The sequence below is a fragment of the Cupressus sempervirens genome, chromosome 4 (assembly GCF_028749045.1).
Source record: "Cupressus sempervirens isolate cs-2001-9-10 chromosome 4, ASM2874904v1, whole genome shotgun sequence".
Classification (NCBI taxonomy): Eukaryota; Viridiplantae; Streptophyta; class Pinopsida; order Cupressales; family Cupressaceae; genus Cupressus; species Cupressus sempervirens.
The window spans coordinates 52,472,423-52,488,353 of record NC_143121.1 but is presented as its reverse complement, the minus strand read 5'-3'; the positions used below and the strand labels follow the sequence as shown (position 1 = coordinate 52,488,353).

Below are 15,931 nucleotides of genomic sequence, written 5' to 3'. Positions count from 1 at the left end.
ATGATCTTGGTTATAAAATTTAAATGGTTTTTCAATCTGCACATTCTTTTCATTTTTATGAATTGATTGTTTAAGCTTTTTTAGTATTTTCTTTAAAATACTCGTTGGAAAGGTTTTCCCTCAAAGGAGGAATTAATGAGCATCTTTTCAAACTGGTTGCTGCACCTTATAGTATTGTGAAGTAGTACTAAGCGGAGAATTCCTTACTCATTAAGGGAATTTCAATCTATTAGTTTATCAAGAGTTTTTCTTTCTTTGAGAAATTTAAAATGGAAAAAACTGTTTACTAACAATCATAATCATTATTGTAAGCATTGGAGTGCATATTGCGTATATGAATAAAGTTTCTGTTCTGTGTTATATCTTACTGTACTACATGCGATAAGTATCTGTTTACCCTATACGGTAAACAACACTATTGATTCGCGATAGGTTATATACAAAACATGATATTCTGAACCCTGTTGATAGAAGCTGTGAAATGAAACCCTTATTGGGGTGGCAAAACTCTTGACCCTTGAACCGTGGGATCTTTTATTGTATTTGAGTTGTTGTGCATCTTTGAAGGTTTTAGTGCATGAATAAAATTGAAGCCATACGTGCCGCAATCACTTTTTATGTGTAGCAGAAGCTTCACAACTTTTGAAGAGTATCTGAGTGCATTGACTGCTAAGAGTTATAAGTAAGGTGCTCTTTCATTGGTACTGTCTCTAGCTGAAGCCCTGCAGAAATGTCTAGTCACAAACTTGTATATTGATTAATTTGTCAGCATATTAGTGTATATTGATTTTCAATTTTATGACACATGAGTGGACCTGCTATTGGTAAGAAAGGGAATGATCAGTTGTGTCATTTTAGTAAGTTTTACCTGTAGTAAGCTAAAACATTTTTGAAATCATTTAGTCCAAAGGTTCATGTATTTTAGTTTCTTCAAATCATGGGCAGTTGTATGCATCTATGACTATAAAAAAAAATTTGTTTATGTGATACATGTTTACATTTTGTAAGACTAACAAATTGTTACAAATTTGATTATTTCAATTTCTGAACTTGAATTCGCAACTCTGCAGATGATTTTATATGATACTCCTGGAGTGATACAAAAGAAAATGCACAAATTAGATTCAATGATGATGAAGAATGTGCATATGGCAACTGTAGATGCAGAATGTGTCTTGATTGTTGTTGATGCTTGCAAGATTCCAGAAAAGGTATGCTTTCATTGTTTATGTTGGCATAGTTAAAATAAAGTGTGTCTTGATGTTGATTTTAAATTGATTTGAAGGTTTCCATGGAGATTGATAACCTGTTAGAAGAAGATATTTCTCAGACCAAGGAGAAAGTGCCAACATTGCTGGTATTGAACAAGAAGGACCTTGTTAAACCTGGTGAAATTGCAAAGAAAGTCGAGGTAAACATCTATGCTGGCAGTGGTAAAAAGTTACAAACACAAACTGTACCTCTGTAATTTGCAAATTTCATGTTCATCTCCAAAGATGTGAACTTCTTTGAGGTGATCTGTACTTTTTCCATTTTATTTACAAAAATACTGTCCATATGTTGTAACCGACAAATGAAGTGCTTTTCCAACTCATTGTCATGTGGTTTGCAGTGGTATGGAAAGTTTGGTGGTGCAGATCATGTTCTGCCTATTAGTGCCAAATACGGAAATGGTGTAGAGGATGTAAAGAATTGGATTGTTTCCAAGCTGCCACATGGACCACCATATTACCCTAAGGTAGGAAAATCTTTCAGAAGCAGTCTTCATATTGCTTACCTTTGAATGCAATTTGATAATTTTGATTCATTTAAATTTTGCAATCATTTTTTTCAGAGATAAACCAACAACACAACATAGGAATTTATTAGGTCTGTAAAGATTTGATATTTTTCTTTATTGTTGCTTGACACTAACTGTCTCAGATATTATACATATAATGTTCCATCCATCTCTATGAATTCAACCTAATTTACTGGTCCTGGTTCAATCAAAACGTTGTTTGGGGATGAGTTCAGATAAAAAACATTTTTCTTTTTGCATCTTCTAAAGGTTTGAACAGTCTTATACATACTCCTTTTTCAGTGCCTTTTTCTTTTAAAGCAAACAGTTTTACATCTTCTCATTTGTGACTTTTTTTAAAACTATTCCAACTTAGTTTAATAGAGTAAAGTTCTTGGCATTTTTCTTGAAAGGAAAATAATTTCTGATGTAAATGCTCCAAAATTATATTAATGGGGATTGTGTATGAACTAAGTAATTTAAAGTTCCACATTTTTGGGGTTTTCAATCATGGTTTATAAGCATAATTTCACGAGTTCTATAATTATTATTTTAAATAATCAGAACTGCCAGTCACGGTGGAAATAAGTCAAATATTATTGCTCGAGAAAGTTCTTGATGTGAGTTTTGTGACCACCTCAGCATGTAGGATAAAACCCTAATTATTCTACACTCTTGAACAAGAAAACCTTAGGTGCTAAACAATCTGACTTGTGTGATCAACTGAAATGACCCCAAGGTATATAATGCGTACCAAAAATTTTGGTGCTGGACACAACTCAGTTTCATGATGTGATTTGCTGATAATAATGAGGGCACTTACACTATTTATCCAATGATGTATCAACTTGTTCAAATGGCTTGGAGATTTGAGCTCTTCAATTACTTCTAAAGAAGACTTTGAAATAAAATGTAAAATATAATGGGTTTAGAAATCTAAGCTGACACTAGGAATGCAAGAGCTTGTTGATGACTAAGTGAAATGAAACAAATCTTTGCTTGGCCAACTTAAACAACTACACAAAAGACAGTGCTATCTTCCAATGGTGTGTGGATGATTTTCAAATTGCTTATACACATCAAAACTATAAAGTATACAAGTCAATGAGTATGAAGCAGTTGAGGTTAAGTGCTTTGCAATGAGTTCTGTTGGTTCTTCCAACTGATTTTTAAAATACTTCTAACGGTTTTCCCTCTCCTATCGACAAATATTTTAGATCAGTTGCCAATTAACAAGATTCAGTCACAAGACTGCAATCTCCTACTCTTCAGGCTCTGTGGGAGCTAGGCAGTGACCCTCATGCAATATTTATGAATCTGAAACAATTAATGACAAATATTGCACAAACAGATAGCCCCGTAAAATAAACCAGAAAACATACAAATTGGTTCAGAATTGGTTCTATTTTGACTTCACATACAATTTACATACACCTGAGATTAGAATCTCTAATTAACTATGCTCCTACAAACAGAAAAGGAAAATTATTTGATTCAATTGATTGTTTCTACACCAAATCTTAAAAAATATCATAGATCAATGCCTAGCTATTTGGCAATAGAGTCAAATCCAAGGTCATGAATAAAAAATTGAATATTAGACATTTAAAAATCAGTGAACTTTTCACACTAACGCCTGACATTAGTGCACTCTATTACAATATTCCAAAGTCATTCTTGTAGATCCATCTTGCTTTTTGAAACTCACAATAACCTGCTGTCTAGAATTTAATTGTTCTTTGAAGAAGCCCATACACAGATCATACAGATACGAAAAAATTGCAATGGCAAACCTAAACACCGCTAATGTATTTGATTCATATGCTGTTTGATAACACAACATGGAGGTAATCTTACAATAATTTTTTCAATCTACTCATAGTCTCATACTGATTAATATCACTGTAGGATTTACATGCTTATTTCTTATAGACAAATATCTAGCCCTATACTGTACACTTACCTGTTCTATTTTCCAGATCTGAACTCCAGAACCTTTACAATGAAGATGAAAAGAGAAGAACTCCATATTCCCTCTAATGCTGTCACTGTCCTTGTAAAATCTGATTTTCAAAATAGAACATTCTTGTCCTATGCTGAAAATGTCCGATTCTCTTTGATTTGCCTCCTGGGCAATCTGCTTTGCTTGCAACTGGAGAATATTCCACTTTCTTTTTAAATCTGCATTATAAAATCTAAAAAATTCACCTTAAGTTACATTCTGTCCTTTTCATGCTTTCATAATCAAATAATAGGCATGCCACAAGTTGTTATTTCACTTCTTGGCTAAGTGCATTCACTTATACCTTTAACCACAGATCCTAATCAATTTGCAAATCATGTGAAAATATCTTGACTTTTGAGTAAACATTTTCACTGGTGAAAGAAACAACAATTCTGAAATTTAAAAAATGGAATTGAATAAGTGTATTAAAAATGCACAGACAGAGTTTTACAGACGCTAAAAATAACCAAAAAGAAAGGTCTAAATAAAGACATCAAAAAATAGATGATAGTAAGAAATCTTAAAAATGGCCTAAAGGACCATTAATTAAGGTTCTAGAATAATGCACTAAATACAGTGAGAACCTAAGATACTAAAAATAATCAAATACCCTCTCGTAATGATCATTCTATCAACTACCCTGCAGAAGACAGTACATTGTAGCTACTAAAAATTATTAAAACCCTACTATAAGGGAGTCATACCCAGACTGGCTCCATTTCTGCTGCCATGAAACTTGGAAAAACAGAATTGAATAATGGTATTAACAATGCACAAATAGAGTTTTACGGATGCTAAAAATAGTGTGTATAAAATGCAAGGTTGTCTAAATAAAGACATCATTAAAAGATAGACCAAATTAAAAAAACTAAAAATAAGTCTAAATGACCATTAACTAAGGTTCTAGAAATATGAGCTAAATTTAGCAAGAACCTGAGATGCTAAAAATATTCTAATAAATTTCCCTTGATGCTCATGTGAAGCATATTTTCTGAATTGATCCCATGCTTCAGCCATTTTTTCTAAACTGAATTATTTGGTTCTTCCTCATATAATATTTCTTGTCAGTACAATTTCACTTCTTGGGTAAAAAATGATTCCCCTTTTTCACATTCTCCTATTAGAATATATTTATTATTATACGTAAAATATGTCATTTCAACGTTAACATGAAAATGTTCTACATTTTGGAGTAATCATTCCATATATGCACTTTATTATTTCAAATTGACTCCACTTTTGTTGACTACCCTCATGTTTTTACGTATTTGCAGTTATATTTCAGATTCACCTAGTTACCATCTCGTGCCCTTCCACTTCACTTGCAACTGATTTTTTTTTATTTGATTCTTCCCTTTGAGTAGAAACATGCTTACTTGTTTGCCCTTTACATATTATTCTCTGGAAGAATTTGGTATAGCTCTGATACCATGTAAGAATTTGTCTTAGAACAAATTCACCTAAGATCGAAGAACTCAAACACAAGCACAACTGTAGACCAAAAAGATTATGATCAGTATATCAGAGTATGTCCTCATACATTGCTCTGTATTTTGTGTACAAACACACTAGGAGTGCCTATATATAAAGGCCTCTTAGGAAGCACTTAGAATGTTTCTAGAAAGAGCCAGGAGATAAGATAAGCATGACAACTAAGCACACATCTTATCCATCATTCTAGATGATAGGATAACGATGATGAGGTGTATCTCAAGTGGAGATGTTGTAGACACCATGTGCTTAATTAGTGTGCTAACTCCTGTGTTGTAGACACCATGTGCATAAAAGAGGTGCGAACTCCTATGTTGTCAACATGAGAACTCACAAGAGTACGCATACTCCTAGGTGACTAATAAATAAATATTAAAATAATGCATTAACTTAAGTAAACTTAAGTAAGTGTAAATAGTGAATAATTATTTACACCAACACCCCCCCTTAAGTGCAACTTAGGGGAATGCACTCAAGTTCACAAGAATTATGATGAAATGCATAATGGGTCCTGGCTACTAGACTATGTTAGGTACCCATGTTCACAATGAAATGCAATCCCTCATAAAGTGGAGAAAGAGGGAAAACCTCATGGGAAAAACCCTCCCCCAAAAAGAGAGATGAAAAGACTAGATGCATGGATGGATGGAGTAATCAAGACCCCCCATTACGACATACATCAAGTTTATACAAGAGAGAATGAGAAGGACAAAACCCTTTAAGAGGAAAAAGGCCCCCCCCCCCCCCCCCCCCCCTAAAAAAGAAGAAGAAGGAGAAGACAAGGTAGTCCCCCCCACTAAAGGTAGTGTACCAATCAGTGAGAAATGCTCCAATGTAGAAGCTGATCCATGACCGCTGAATGATGTTCCTCCACTTTGGAAGAAACAATGGCAAGGGTACCTGTGAGATGCTTCCCTTGTATGTAGAAAGAATCTCGATGATGAAAGGTGTCTCTAAAACTTGCTCAATTGTCCCTGTGTCGATACTGATGGTGGATCTGTCCAAAATTGTTGAGAAGAAGTGCTGATCCAACAAGGAGTGATGTAGAACCTGTTTCAAAGAACAATCTATCTCCTCAAATGATAAAGAGACCTCCGACAAGTGTTGCACATAAGTATCCACAATCACACCAACTTGTGAAGATCGATCATGTAGAGAATGGACATGAGGGTCAGAGTGAGCCCTTGCAACAACTATAGAAGGATTGTCCTCATCAAAGAGAAGTGGAATATCATCAAAGAAGTCTCCCAAGTTTGCTATGTGTGACTCCATGAACAAACCTGAAATGTCAGTCAAGAAGTCATCACCTGAGGCTAGAACTGGAAGACAAAGTGTACCCTGCTCTGGTGAAGTACATGAATCGGTCACTGTGGCAATAGATGAAGAATTCAACTCAAAGAGAAGACGAATATCATCTAGGATGTCTCCCACATCTTCAATGTGAGACTTCATGAACAGGTTTGCAGTGGTGGGAAGGAAGTCGTCGTATGAAGGTAAAGTAGGAAGACATGAAATGTCCTGCTGCACTGAATCCGAAGCATCTGTGGCTGAAATAGGATCAGTAGGAGCAACATGAGCATCTGGAGGTGTGATCTCATCTGAAGAGGATGCAACTGCAACTAGAGGTAGAAGATCTTTTGGGAATGGATGAATTTGTGGATCTCCATAAAGCTCCCAAAGATAGATTCAAATATCATATAAATCTTTTGACTACAAGTCATCAAGTGAATCCATAACCTTCATATCCATAAATAGAAAGAGCGCACGACAAAGGATGGAACATGTGTCCTCATCGTATAAAAACCCTCTTGCATATGGTAGTGGATTATGTTGACTAAGATATGGGATAACCAATATACTCCATTCTTGATAGTTTTTTGGTGTCAAGATAATCAAATCTTCCTCTTCCATGATGGACTAATGTAACCTTCCAAAATGTAAAATAAATCAAAGAAATGTATGATTTAGGCACTTGGTAGCTACTTGCCAATTTAGGGTCTATTTCTGAAAGCAATGTTTCTGTTTGCAAAACCTATAATATGATTACAAAATTGGAAAGTAGACAAAAAAAAATGCACTTTCAAAAAAACGGAACTTGATTTGGAGTCCAAATGAGCCCGTACTAAGCATTTTAAGTGGCAAAAATTGGGATTTGCGAGTTGCAAAAAAATTCAGGAACAAAGATCTCAAACCACTTGCACCCGTGTGTAGATCACAAAATTTTACCCCAAAACAAAAGAATTGCTCACAAAAAGGAGTCTGTATGAGGGAGATATTGCTGTTTGAAAATCACTGCTGCTATTATTTTTTCTGAATTGCCACCGTCGCACCCCCAAAAATCAAATGGCTCTAGATTTTGCCTCAGATGTTTGATTTGGATGAAGCAAAATCCAATTTGGGGTTTTTTTGACCTTTGGAATGTGATGCAAATATCTAATTTGCACCAACAAGCTTCAATCTTCACCTGCAAAAAAATCTCTCTTATAGGCTTGATGGCAATTTTTTCTAGAAAAAATAATGTCGATCCGAATTTTTTTTTAGAGATGTAGATGAAAAAAATGCAGATCTGAAAATTAAATTTATAGATCTGAAATTAGCATACCAATTCTGCAAATCGGTCCTTCAGGTGCCGGTTTGCAAAAAAAATTGCCTCAATTTTGATTATGCCTAGGGTAGGCAAAATTATAGTCAAATTTCACCAAATTGACATTTTGGATGCAATGGCGAGGTTAGATCTAGCTTTAAACACTCCCAATTATAGTGATACTCCGGATTCGGGTCGAGGTGTTGAAGCAAGAAAATGGTCTCGAACGGCTATGTGAAGAGAAATTCTCCAAGAGCTCTGATACCATGTAAGAATTTGTCTTAGGGCAAATTCACGCAAGATCGAAGAACTCGAACACAAGCACAACTGTAGACCAAAAAAGAGTGTGATCAATATATCAGAGTTGTCCTCATACATTTCTCTGTATTTTATGTACAACCACACTAGGAGTGGCTGTATATAAAGGCCTCTTAGGAAGCACCTAGAATGTCTCTAGAAAGAGCCAGGAGATAAGATAAGCATGACAACTAAGCACACATCTTATCCATCATTTTAGATGATAGGATAATGATGACGAGGTGTATTTCAAGTGGAGATGTTGTAGAGACCATGTGCTTAATTAGTGTGCTAACTCCTGTGTTGTAGACACCATGTGCATAAAAGAGGTGCAAACTCCTATGTTGTCAACATGAGAACTCACAAGAGTATGCATACTCCTAGGTGACTAATAAATAAATATTAAAAAATGCGTTAACCTAAGTAAACTTATGTAAGTGTAAACAATGAATAATTATTTACACCAACATTCCCATATGCAATTTCACCCAGATATAACATTTGTAAAAACATTTCCACACTTGGGTGAAACCATTTTCACCTTCTTAGTAGAAACACCATATTGTTGAAACAAATAGTAGAAGCATTTTTGTGCCCAGCCTTCCTTCATTTATCACTGCCCCAAATTTGGGCACCATTTCCAGTTTCAAATCTCCCATATTAGCACGCTAAGAAGAAATTAGCAAAGGTTATTGAACTGTTATTTACATTTGCAGATCTGCATTGATTTTAAAGTTCAAAGACCGTGTTTACACCAAATCCACTCTGTATATTCTACAAATGTCATGGCCATGAGATGGCATCTTTTTTAGGGATCTGTCAAATCACTACCACACTTTGTTCCAAAGCTCCAATGAGTAGCCATACCCTATTTTTTGGCACTCATTTATAGGTAGAGATGCCATTGGGAAAGATTGTGGATTTATTTTTATACATACATTGTCCATCTGATTGGGGTTTCTAAAGCCATTTCACGAAATCCATTATGCAGAGCCTATGGTTTGGGCATATTCTAATACCATATTTCTTTAGGGCATAGTAGCAAATGTTCACATTAGAGTCTATACTTCCACACAGCACACACAAATCTGCCTTGTCATTCCAAATCAATATAAAAAACAAAATGCTTGACTTTTATGTTTGATGTATTCCCTACCCTATTTCTAGCTCCTAGCCTAGCATGTGTAGAGAGGACCATGGAAAACGGTTGTGGATTTAGCTTTACATGCATCGATTGCATTCACTCAAAGTTTTTTAAACCATTCACCAAATCTATTTTGAGAGTCTACAACCATGGTATTATGAGATCGTGCGCTTTTGAGGCGCACAATATATTTCACGCGATTTGTCATGCCTTTGATGGATGGCCATGCTTTGTTTCACAAATCCCTTACTTGTATAGTTGAAATGATACAAGCCATTGTTGTGGAATTTGGCTTGCGCCTGCAATGCATTTGTTTGGAGTTTCGGAGTCTGCAAATCCCCTCACTCCTTGACAAACCCTAATTCCTTAAACACACTTGTTACACATTCTACCTTTTAGCCTATTATAAGTGGTGCTATAGGATAGAATCTCCTTATGTACTCTTCCTTGCTTTTGATGCAAGTTTTGTTCCACTACAACATACAAAATCAAATACTTAGTATTCCAAGAAGAAACACCAAATATCAAACACTTCTTGACTAAAGATGCTGAAATGCTAAAAAATGTGTTTGGATTGTGTAATGAAATGAGACAACCTCAAGGTTCCTTCTTAATCGTGGACTCTCCACTTTGCTTTATAATTTGTTTGGAGTTTCAGAGAGTGCAAATCCCCTCATTTCTTGACAAACCCTAATTCCTTAAACACACTTGTTAGACATTCTACCTTTTTAGCCTATTATAAGTGGTGCTACAGGGTAGAATCTCCTTACGTGCTCTTCCTTGTTGTTGATGTGAGTTTTGTTCCACTACAACATACAAAATCAAACACTTAGTATTCCAAGAAGAAAATATCAAACTCTTCTTGAATAAAGATGCTCAAATGCTTAAAAATGTGTTGGATTTTGTGATAAAATGAGACAACCTCAAGGTTCCTTCTTAATCTTGGACTCTCACATTGCATTATAATAATGATATGCTAGTTATGACAAGGGGACTAATGCTATTCATTCAATGGATAGCAATTTGACATTAATGACTTCAATCAGTTCCAACTAAATAAATTGCAACAAAATAAAATTGGTCCAACTCTAAGAATGTAAGACAATGTTAATGATAGGTTAAGCCTTTGACCAATCCTTTCTTTTCCAAATGAACTAGGCATAGGAGGGTGCTAGCGTCTCAAGAATGCAGGAATGCTTTTCACATTGTCATATTCATCCATATACCTTGTGAAGGCGCAATTTAAATAAATATTTCCAACAATAGTTAGACACTTGCAATGTAGGCCCATATCTAACCTTGCATTGCTACTTAGAGTTATAGGTATGCACGATAGCTTCACTATTAATCACCATTCAACAAGATCTTCTATTCATTGACTTCTACTTGTACTTAATATGAAATGAAATCTAATGTGAGGAATTGAAGAAACCATGGAATACTTCAAAGAGACATTAAGTTTTGCACCACAAGTACCAACAATGAATCATCAATTACTTTGATACCATTATCGCAACAATTTCACCAAGTCTCATCTCCTACTTGCTAATGCATGTTTTATTCCACTACAACATGAAGAATCAAAATGCTCAATGTTTCGAGATGGAGCACCAAATACTTAATCCTCTCTTGATATGGGGTCATCTCTCATGCTAAGCTTGCAAAGTAGGATCATGAAATGACTTCAAGGTTCCTTCCATTGTGGATACTCACTCATTGAAATAATATGATTTTTTGGTAATCACTTAGGGCACTTGCGGTATTAAGTCGATGGATATCAACTATTTGCACTTCTAAAGATATAGCTTTACTGTGTGCAGTGGAAATATAACTTCAATTTTTCTAACTTCCACTTCAACTTAAACTTGTACTACTACTTCTAATTATGAATGCAAGGAATCATGGACTTACTTGGACTCTACTAGATGGAGCTTGATTAGTGAATGCACCCGCCTAGTACAAGCTTCTAAGGAATAATCAAATGGTTTTCACATAAATAGCTACTCTTTAATCCCATCAAATTGATGCGAACTAAAGACTGAATATCAATTGAAGTTAATTGCTTTCATCAACTCACCACACAAGGCACAATTACAATAAGCAAGAGGCCAGTGGCTCAAATTTGTCGAGTCAAGCAAGTAAAAATGCACAATTACTTTAATCCAACTAAACCATCTCAACATGAAAATAAATCTACTCTTAAGTGAAAGATTGAGGAAACCATGCAATAGTTTAAAGCAATATTAAGATATTCACCATGAAAAGCTAACAATGAATTATCCATTGCGTCTTTGTTATGGCAGTTGTTGGTGGAGGATGAAATAATAGTAGATAGCCTAAAGAGGAAACTGGAGGCGTTCTTTGAAATGAATTACTTCAATAGGGATGATTTTGAGAACTCCATTTTCTCAAATACCATGCACACAACTCAGGATTTGTTACCAAATTGGGAGGATAACTTTTGTAAATCTGAAAGGGCGATAGGAGTCTTGGAATACTAACAGGAATCAACACCAAGTGTTAGTGTGGATGATTTGGAGAGAGTGATGGATAGATTCTAGACATCGAAATAACAAAGTCAAATATAGACTATTCTAGGAAAAGATGTATCTAATGGATTGTGGGCAAGCATAGTGGACATTCATTTCACCCCTCTCTTCTTGAATGGGCATGCGTAGTGGGCATTTATTACTCACTAAGATGGTGGCTTCTTGTTGATTGGTCAATGTAATTCCTTTCATTAATGTAGATTCTCTTTTCTTGCCCTGACCCTGATTAGGGTTTAGGTGGGAAAATTTGGGCCATCGGTTCTTGTTTTGATCTAGACCACTCATAAAAGGGAACCTATAGAAAGGCCTCATTTCTTATTTACAAGTAGTGAAATTCTGAGATTGTTGCTAAGAGCTAAGACTAAAAACATTTCATTGAAGTTTGGTGATCATTTGATGTGTCTTAAGGCTTTCTTAGTTTCATAGTCCCTCATTTAGATTAGATAGTTCGACAAAGTGTTTTGATATCAATGGAGAATGTGATGGTGTGTCAAGGAATTCTGTGCTTGATACTTTAAATAGTTTATTGATTGTAAGTCATTGTGCAAAGTTAGCTTGAACCTCACCTTTATTTATGCTTAAATTCTATCATTCAACACATATTGTTCGTTTTGATGGTATTTGTTGTGATATTAAAATCATCTGCATAACACTTTGAAGATTGCACCAGTTCTCATGTAGTTGTAACTTGGCAAAGCAGAGCTCGGTTATTTTGGAATTTGTCCACCAAAGTACTACCCATTGTTGTCATTGCCCTTAGGATTAGAGCAGAATTCTTGAACCCTTTCCCTTTGCTTTTTGCCTATTTTCTATGAAAACCTCAAAACCAGTACTTTACTGCCACATCTTCCAATAGCTCCCCATTTGGTATGGTTTGAAGTCAACCTCAATACACAAACATAAGACCTCTCATGATTAAAAATGAATCACATCAACCATTAAGTGTAACATCCCCTTTTCCCGGGCCTTGGTTAACAACTATCATATCATTGATAGTTACTATTTCATATTCATGAGCATGAGAAGGCAGTTATAGAAGCTATATTACATGTTCATATGACAGAGGTTACTGGTTAAAATCAGTTTAATTGAAATATCTTAACTAACAATTGAAGGAGTATTCATTCAACAAATTGGTGAATATAATTGCCATCGTAACCAACCGTTACTTAATGGAAGAGAGATTTTTTTTACTAATAAAGATATGCTACTTTGCATAATCACATGAAGACACTTTCCCAACTACTTTACATATTCATATGGAAGAGAGCCAATGACTATAACCGAAGAAAATAAATGATTAAATGATATTAACCATCTAACATGTCTTCAACTTGAAAATTCACAAATTCATAGAAGTAAAATACTTATTATTAGCAGATATTTGAATGCATATCATCTCTCTATCTTGTGTAAGCCTTGGCATCTTGTGGAGAGGTGAAGCATTGCCATTGGGCTCAACCTCTCAACTGCTGGCCTCTAAGTACCCCCACACAATCTCTACCGAGAAAGGCTTTTGTTGGGTTATTAGGTAGTTAGACAGTTGGCCCATCCGTGGGAGTTACACGTTCGCAATGGTTCGCCTCGCGACCCCTTAGAGACTATATGTATGCATCATTTCCTTATTTGAGGCATGTTGGTATGGAGTACTTTTGTGTACAGTGATCAATGAATGAATATATTATTTCTCTTTACATGTCATGTTGAGTACTTTACTTTTTGTACGCAATTAGTCTTTGTCACCCACGAGGGTAAACATTTGGCGTCGTTGCTGTTTCGAATTTGGGGAAAGCAATGCGGCCAATGGCATACTGCAAATAGAGTAAATGGGAATACCTCTGGAGGAGAATGTGAGAGTGAATGAAAATAGAATTCTCAAGCTGATCGAGGGGTCACACAAACTGACAGAAAACTTCCACATTTTGTTCTGCTCGAGTATTGAAACCTTCATTTGGAGAGAAGCCATATGTGAAGAAGTTTTGGAGGACACTGTCTGGGACTCACCGAATGTGAGCTCCACTGCTAACCGACTGTTGCATTAGTTTCCCAAAGTGTTTGCACAAGCCTTTTTGGCACAGAGATGACAATGCGAGGAGATCGAGCGGGAACAACGAAGTTAGAAAACCCTTTGGAACTTCCAAAAACGCAACTGTCAGGAAACATAAGAGCGTGATGAAAATAGCCGAAGGTCCCACCCATGAGCCGTAAGCCATGGGAATGTGAGTAGACTGTGAGTGAAAAAGAGCACTAACCTCTGTAAAGGGTCACAAAGACGACCATAATGATGTACGAAGAGTTAAATAAAAGTGCTCTTGTTAACTATGATGTTTTTTGAGGATTAATGCCAATTCAATTGAAATAAAAATAGAAATAAACAAAATAATGATGATATTCACGCTGCACATAGAGCTTTGATCCTTGTACCACAAGTCGAGCGATGACAAAGGCTCCGACAACTTGCTGACAGGTACGATGGTGGGGTCACGGAGGGTGACTTCGGTGCTAGAAGAGGTGCACTAAACGGAGAGAATGGTTTTCCTAACCATCTATGAATGAGAAGTACGCAGGAATTACTTGAAGAGACGCGACAAAGGTTGAATTTGGTGGAGACGAGGGAGGAGTTTCTGAACTTACATACGCCACAGGTGAACTTGGACAGAAGTAAAGAGGGAATCAGTGTGGCTCAAGGTGTTGAAGGAACACAAGCACACGATGATTACTTTGTCCTAGATTCACTATTCGAGTGAGTATGGTTGGATAGTAGACCATGCATCTTTGTAGAAGTTATCACACCGCAGTGCACACAGGCATAAGCGCACGCCTAACAACAACAATTGTTGTTGTAATGTCCCTGTTTTTGGCAGGTCTACTCAGTTGATGGAGTTAGTTCATCATAGCAACCCTCGTGAGCTGACAAGGTGTTTTTGGGATATTAGTTTTGGACTTACTATTTTTAGTAAGTCTATTTTTGGCAGTGCAATGGGTGGCTTCAGCAGTTGGTCATCACCTAAAGTTAATAAAGTGATAATTGCATGAACTCTTATTTATTTATTAATCATTGAGTTGCATTATTATAATAATGTTTATATTATTATAATAATCACTTTAAGAGATATTTCTAAAAAGCGAGTTGGAAAGTTTCTAGTGTTGAGTTCTTTTGGGAAACTTCCACAATTTTTGAAATGGAGTTTTTTAAGGAAACTTTGGCCAACGAAAACTTATAAATGAGAGCTCATTTCATTGGGAAAGACACACTTTAAAATATAATTGCTTTTGTTGCCTTTGTGGTTTTTTCTTGTACTCTGAAATTGTGAGCCTTTGCTGAAGTATAAGGGTCTTTGAGTTTCTGATGTTCGAAGTCTTTGCTGAGGTATAGTGGCTTTACTAGTCAAATCCCCTAACTGTCAATTTCTGTGTTTGGGAGATAGGATTTATAATTCTGAGAATTTCTGAGTCTTGTATAGGCAATTGTGCTAAGGTAAACAATTGTCGAATTCTCCAACTGTAACTATTGTGGCTAAGGAGATTGTTATATTGAAGAAGGTTGATTGCGATTTTTCGTCAAACAAAGCAACAAAGTGGAATTCGATTGAGGGTGTGGTGATTGCTGTTTGCAATTTTGAAGCAACATGAGGATTTGTAATGCCTGGTGAATTGTATTAGATTGGACGCCAATTTATCCAAGTGGGGCAGGATTAATTTGATCCGCACTGAGGTTGGAGGACATTTATTACAACCATAGCACATAGAATACAACTCTGTGTTCTGATTGGGCATCTTGCGATTTTATTTGGAGGCCTGGCGTCATTGTTATATTGCCTGCATTCAGCAATTTGAATGATATAATCAGTTCCAGATTTGTGAGGACAAGCTCCCTAGCTTGCATTGGAATTGAGAGGTGGTGAATGCATTGTAAAGAAGCTGCGTTCATCTTCAAGTCAGCGTTTTATGTATTCTGGAAATTCCTCAATTCAAAAACCAGCGCAAGGGATATGCGGTGAATTAGGTTCCATTGTTTATTAAAATATTGGAACACAACTCCTTCTATTCTGTCAAATTGTTAAACTCAGTGTTTCCTTTT

General features: G+C 35.8%; 1 protein-coding gene across 3 annotated transcripts in view; it reads left to right on the top strand.

Annotated features, from left to right (window-relative positions):
* The window catches only part of LOC149559894 (GTP-binding protein Era-like protein), a 215,048-nt gene that overhangs the window by 91,656 nt on the left and 107,461 nt on the right, over positions 1-15,931 (top strand). For all 3 annotated transcript variants that reach the window (XM_089824353.1, XM_089824352.1, XM_089824354.1), the window contains exons 3-5: positions 1,071-1,211; positions 1,286-1,411; positions 1,613-1,738. In XM_089824353.1, the coding sequence (XP_089680479.1) occupies positions 1,071-1,211; positions 1,286-1,411; positions 1,613-1,738 (393 nt within the window). The remainder of the gene's footprint in view (positions 1-1,070; positions 1,212-1,285; positions 1,412-1,612; positions 1,739-15,931) is intronic.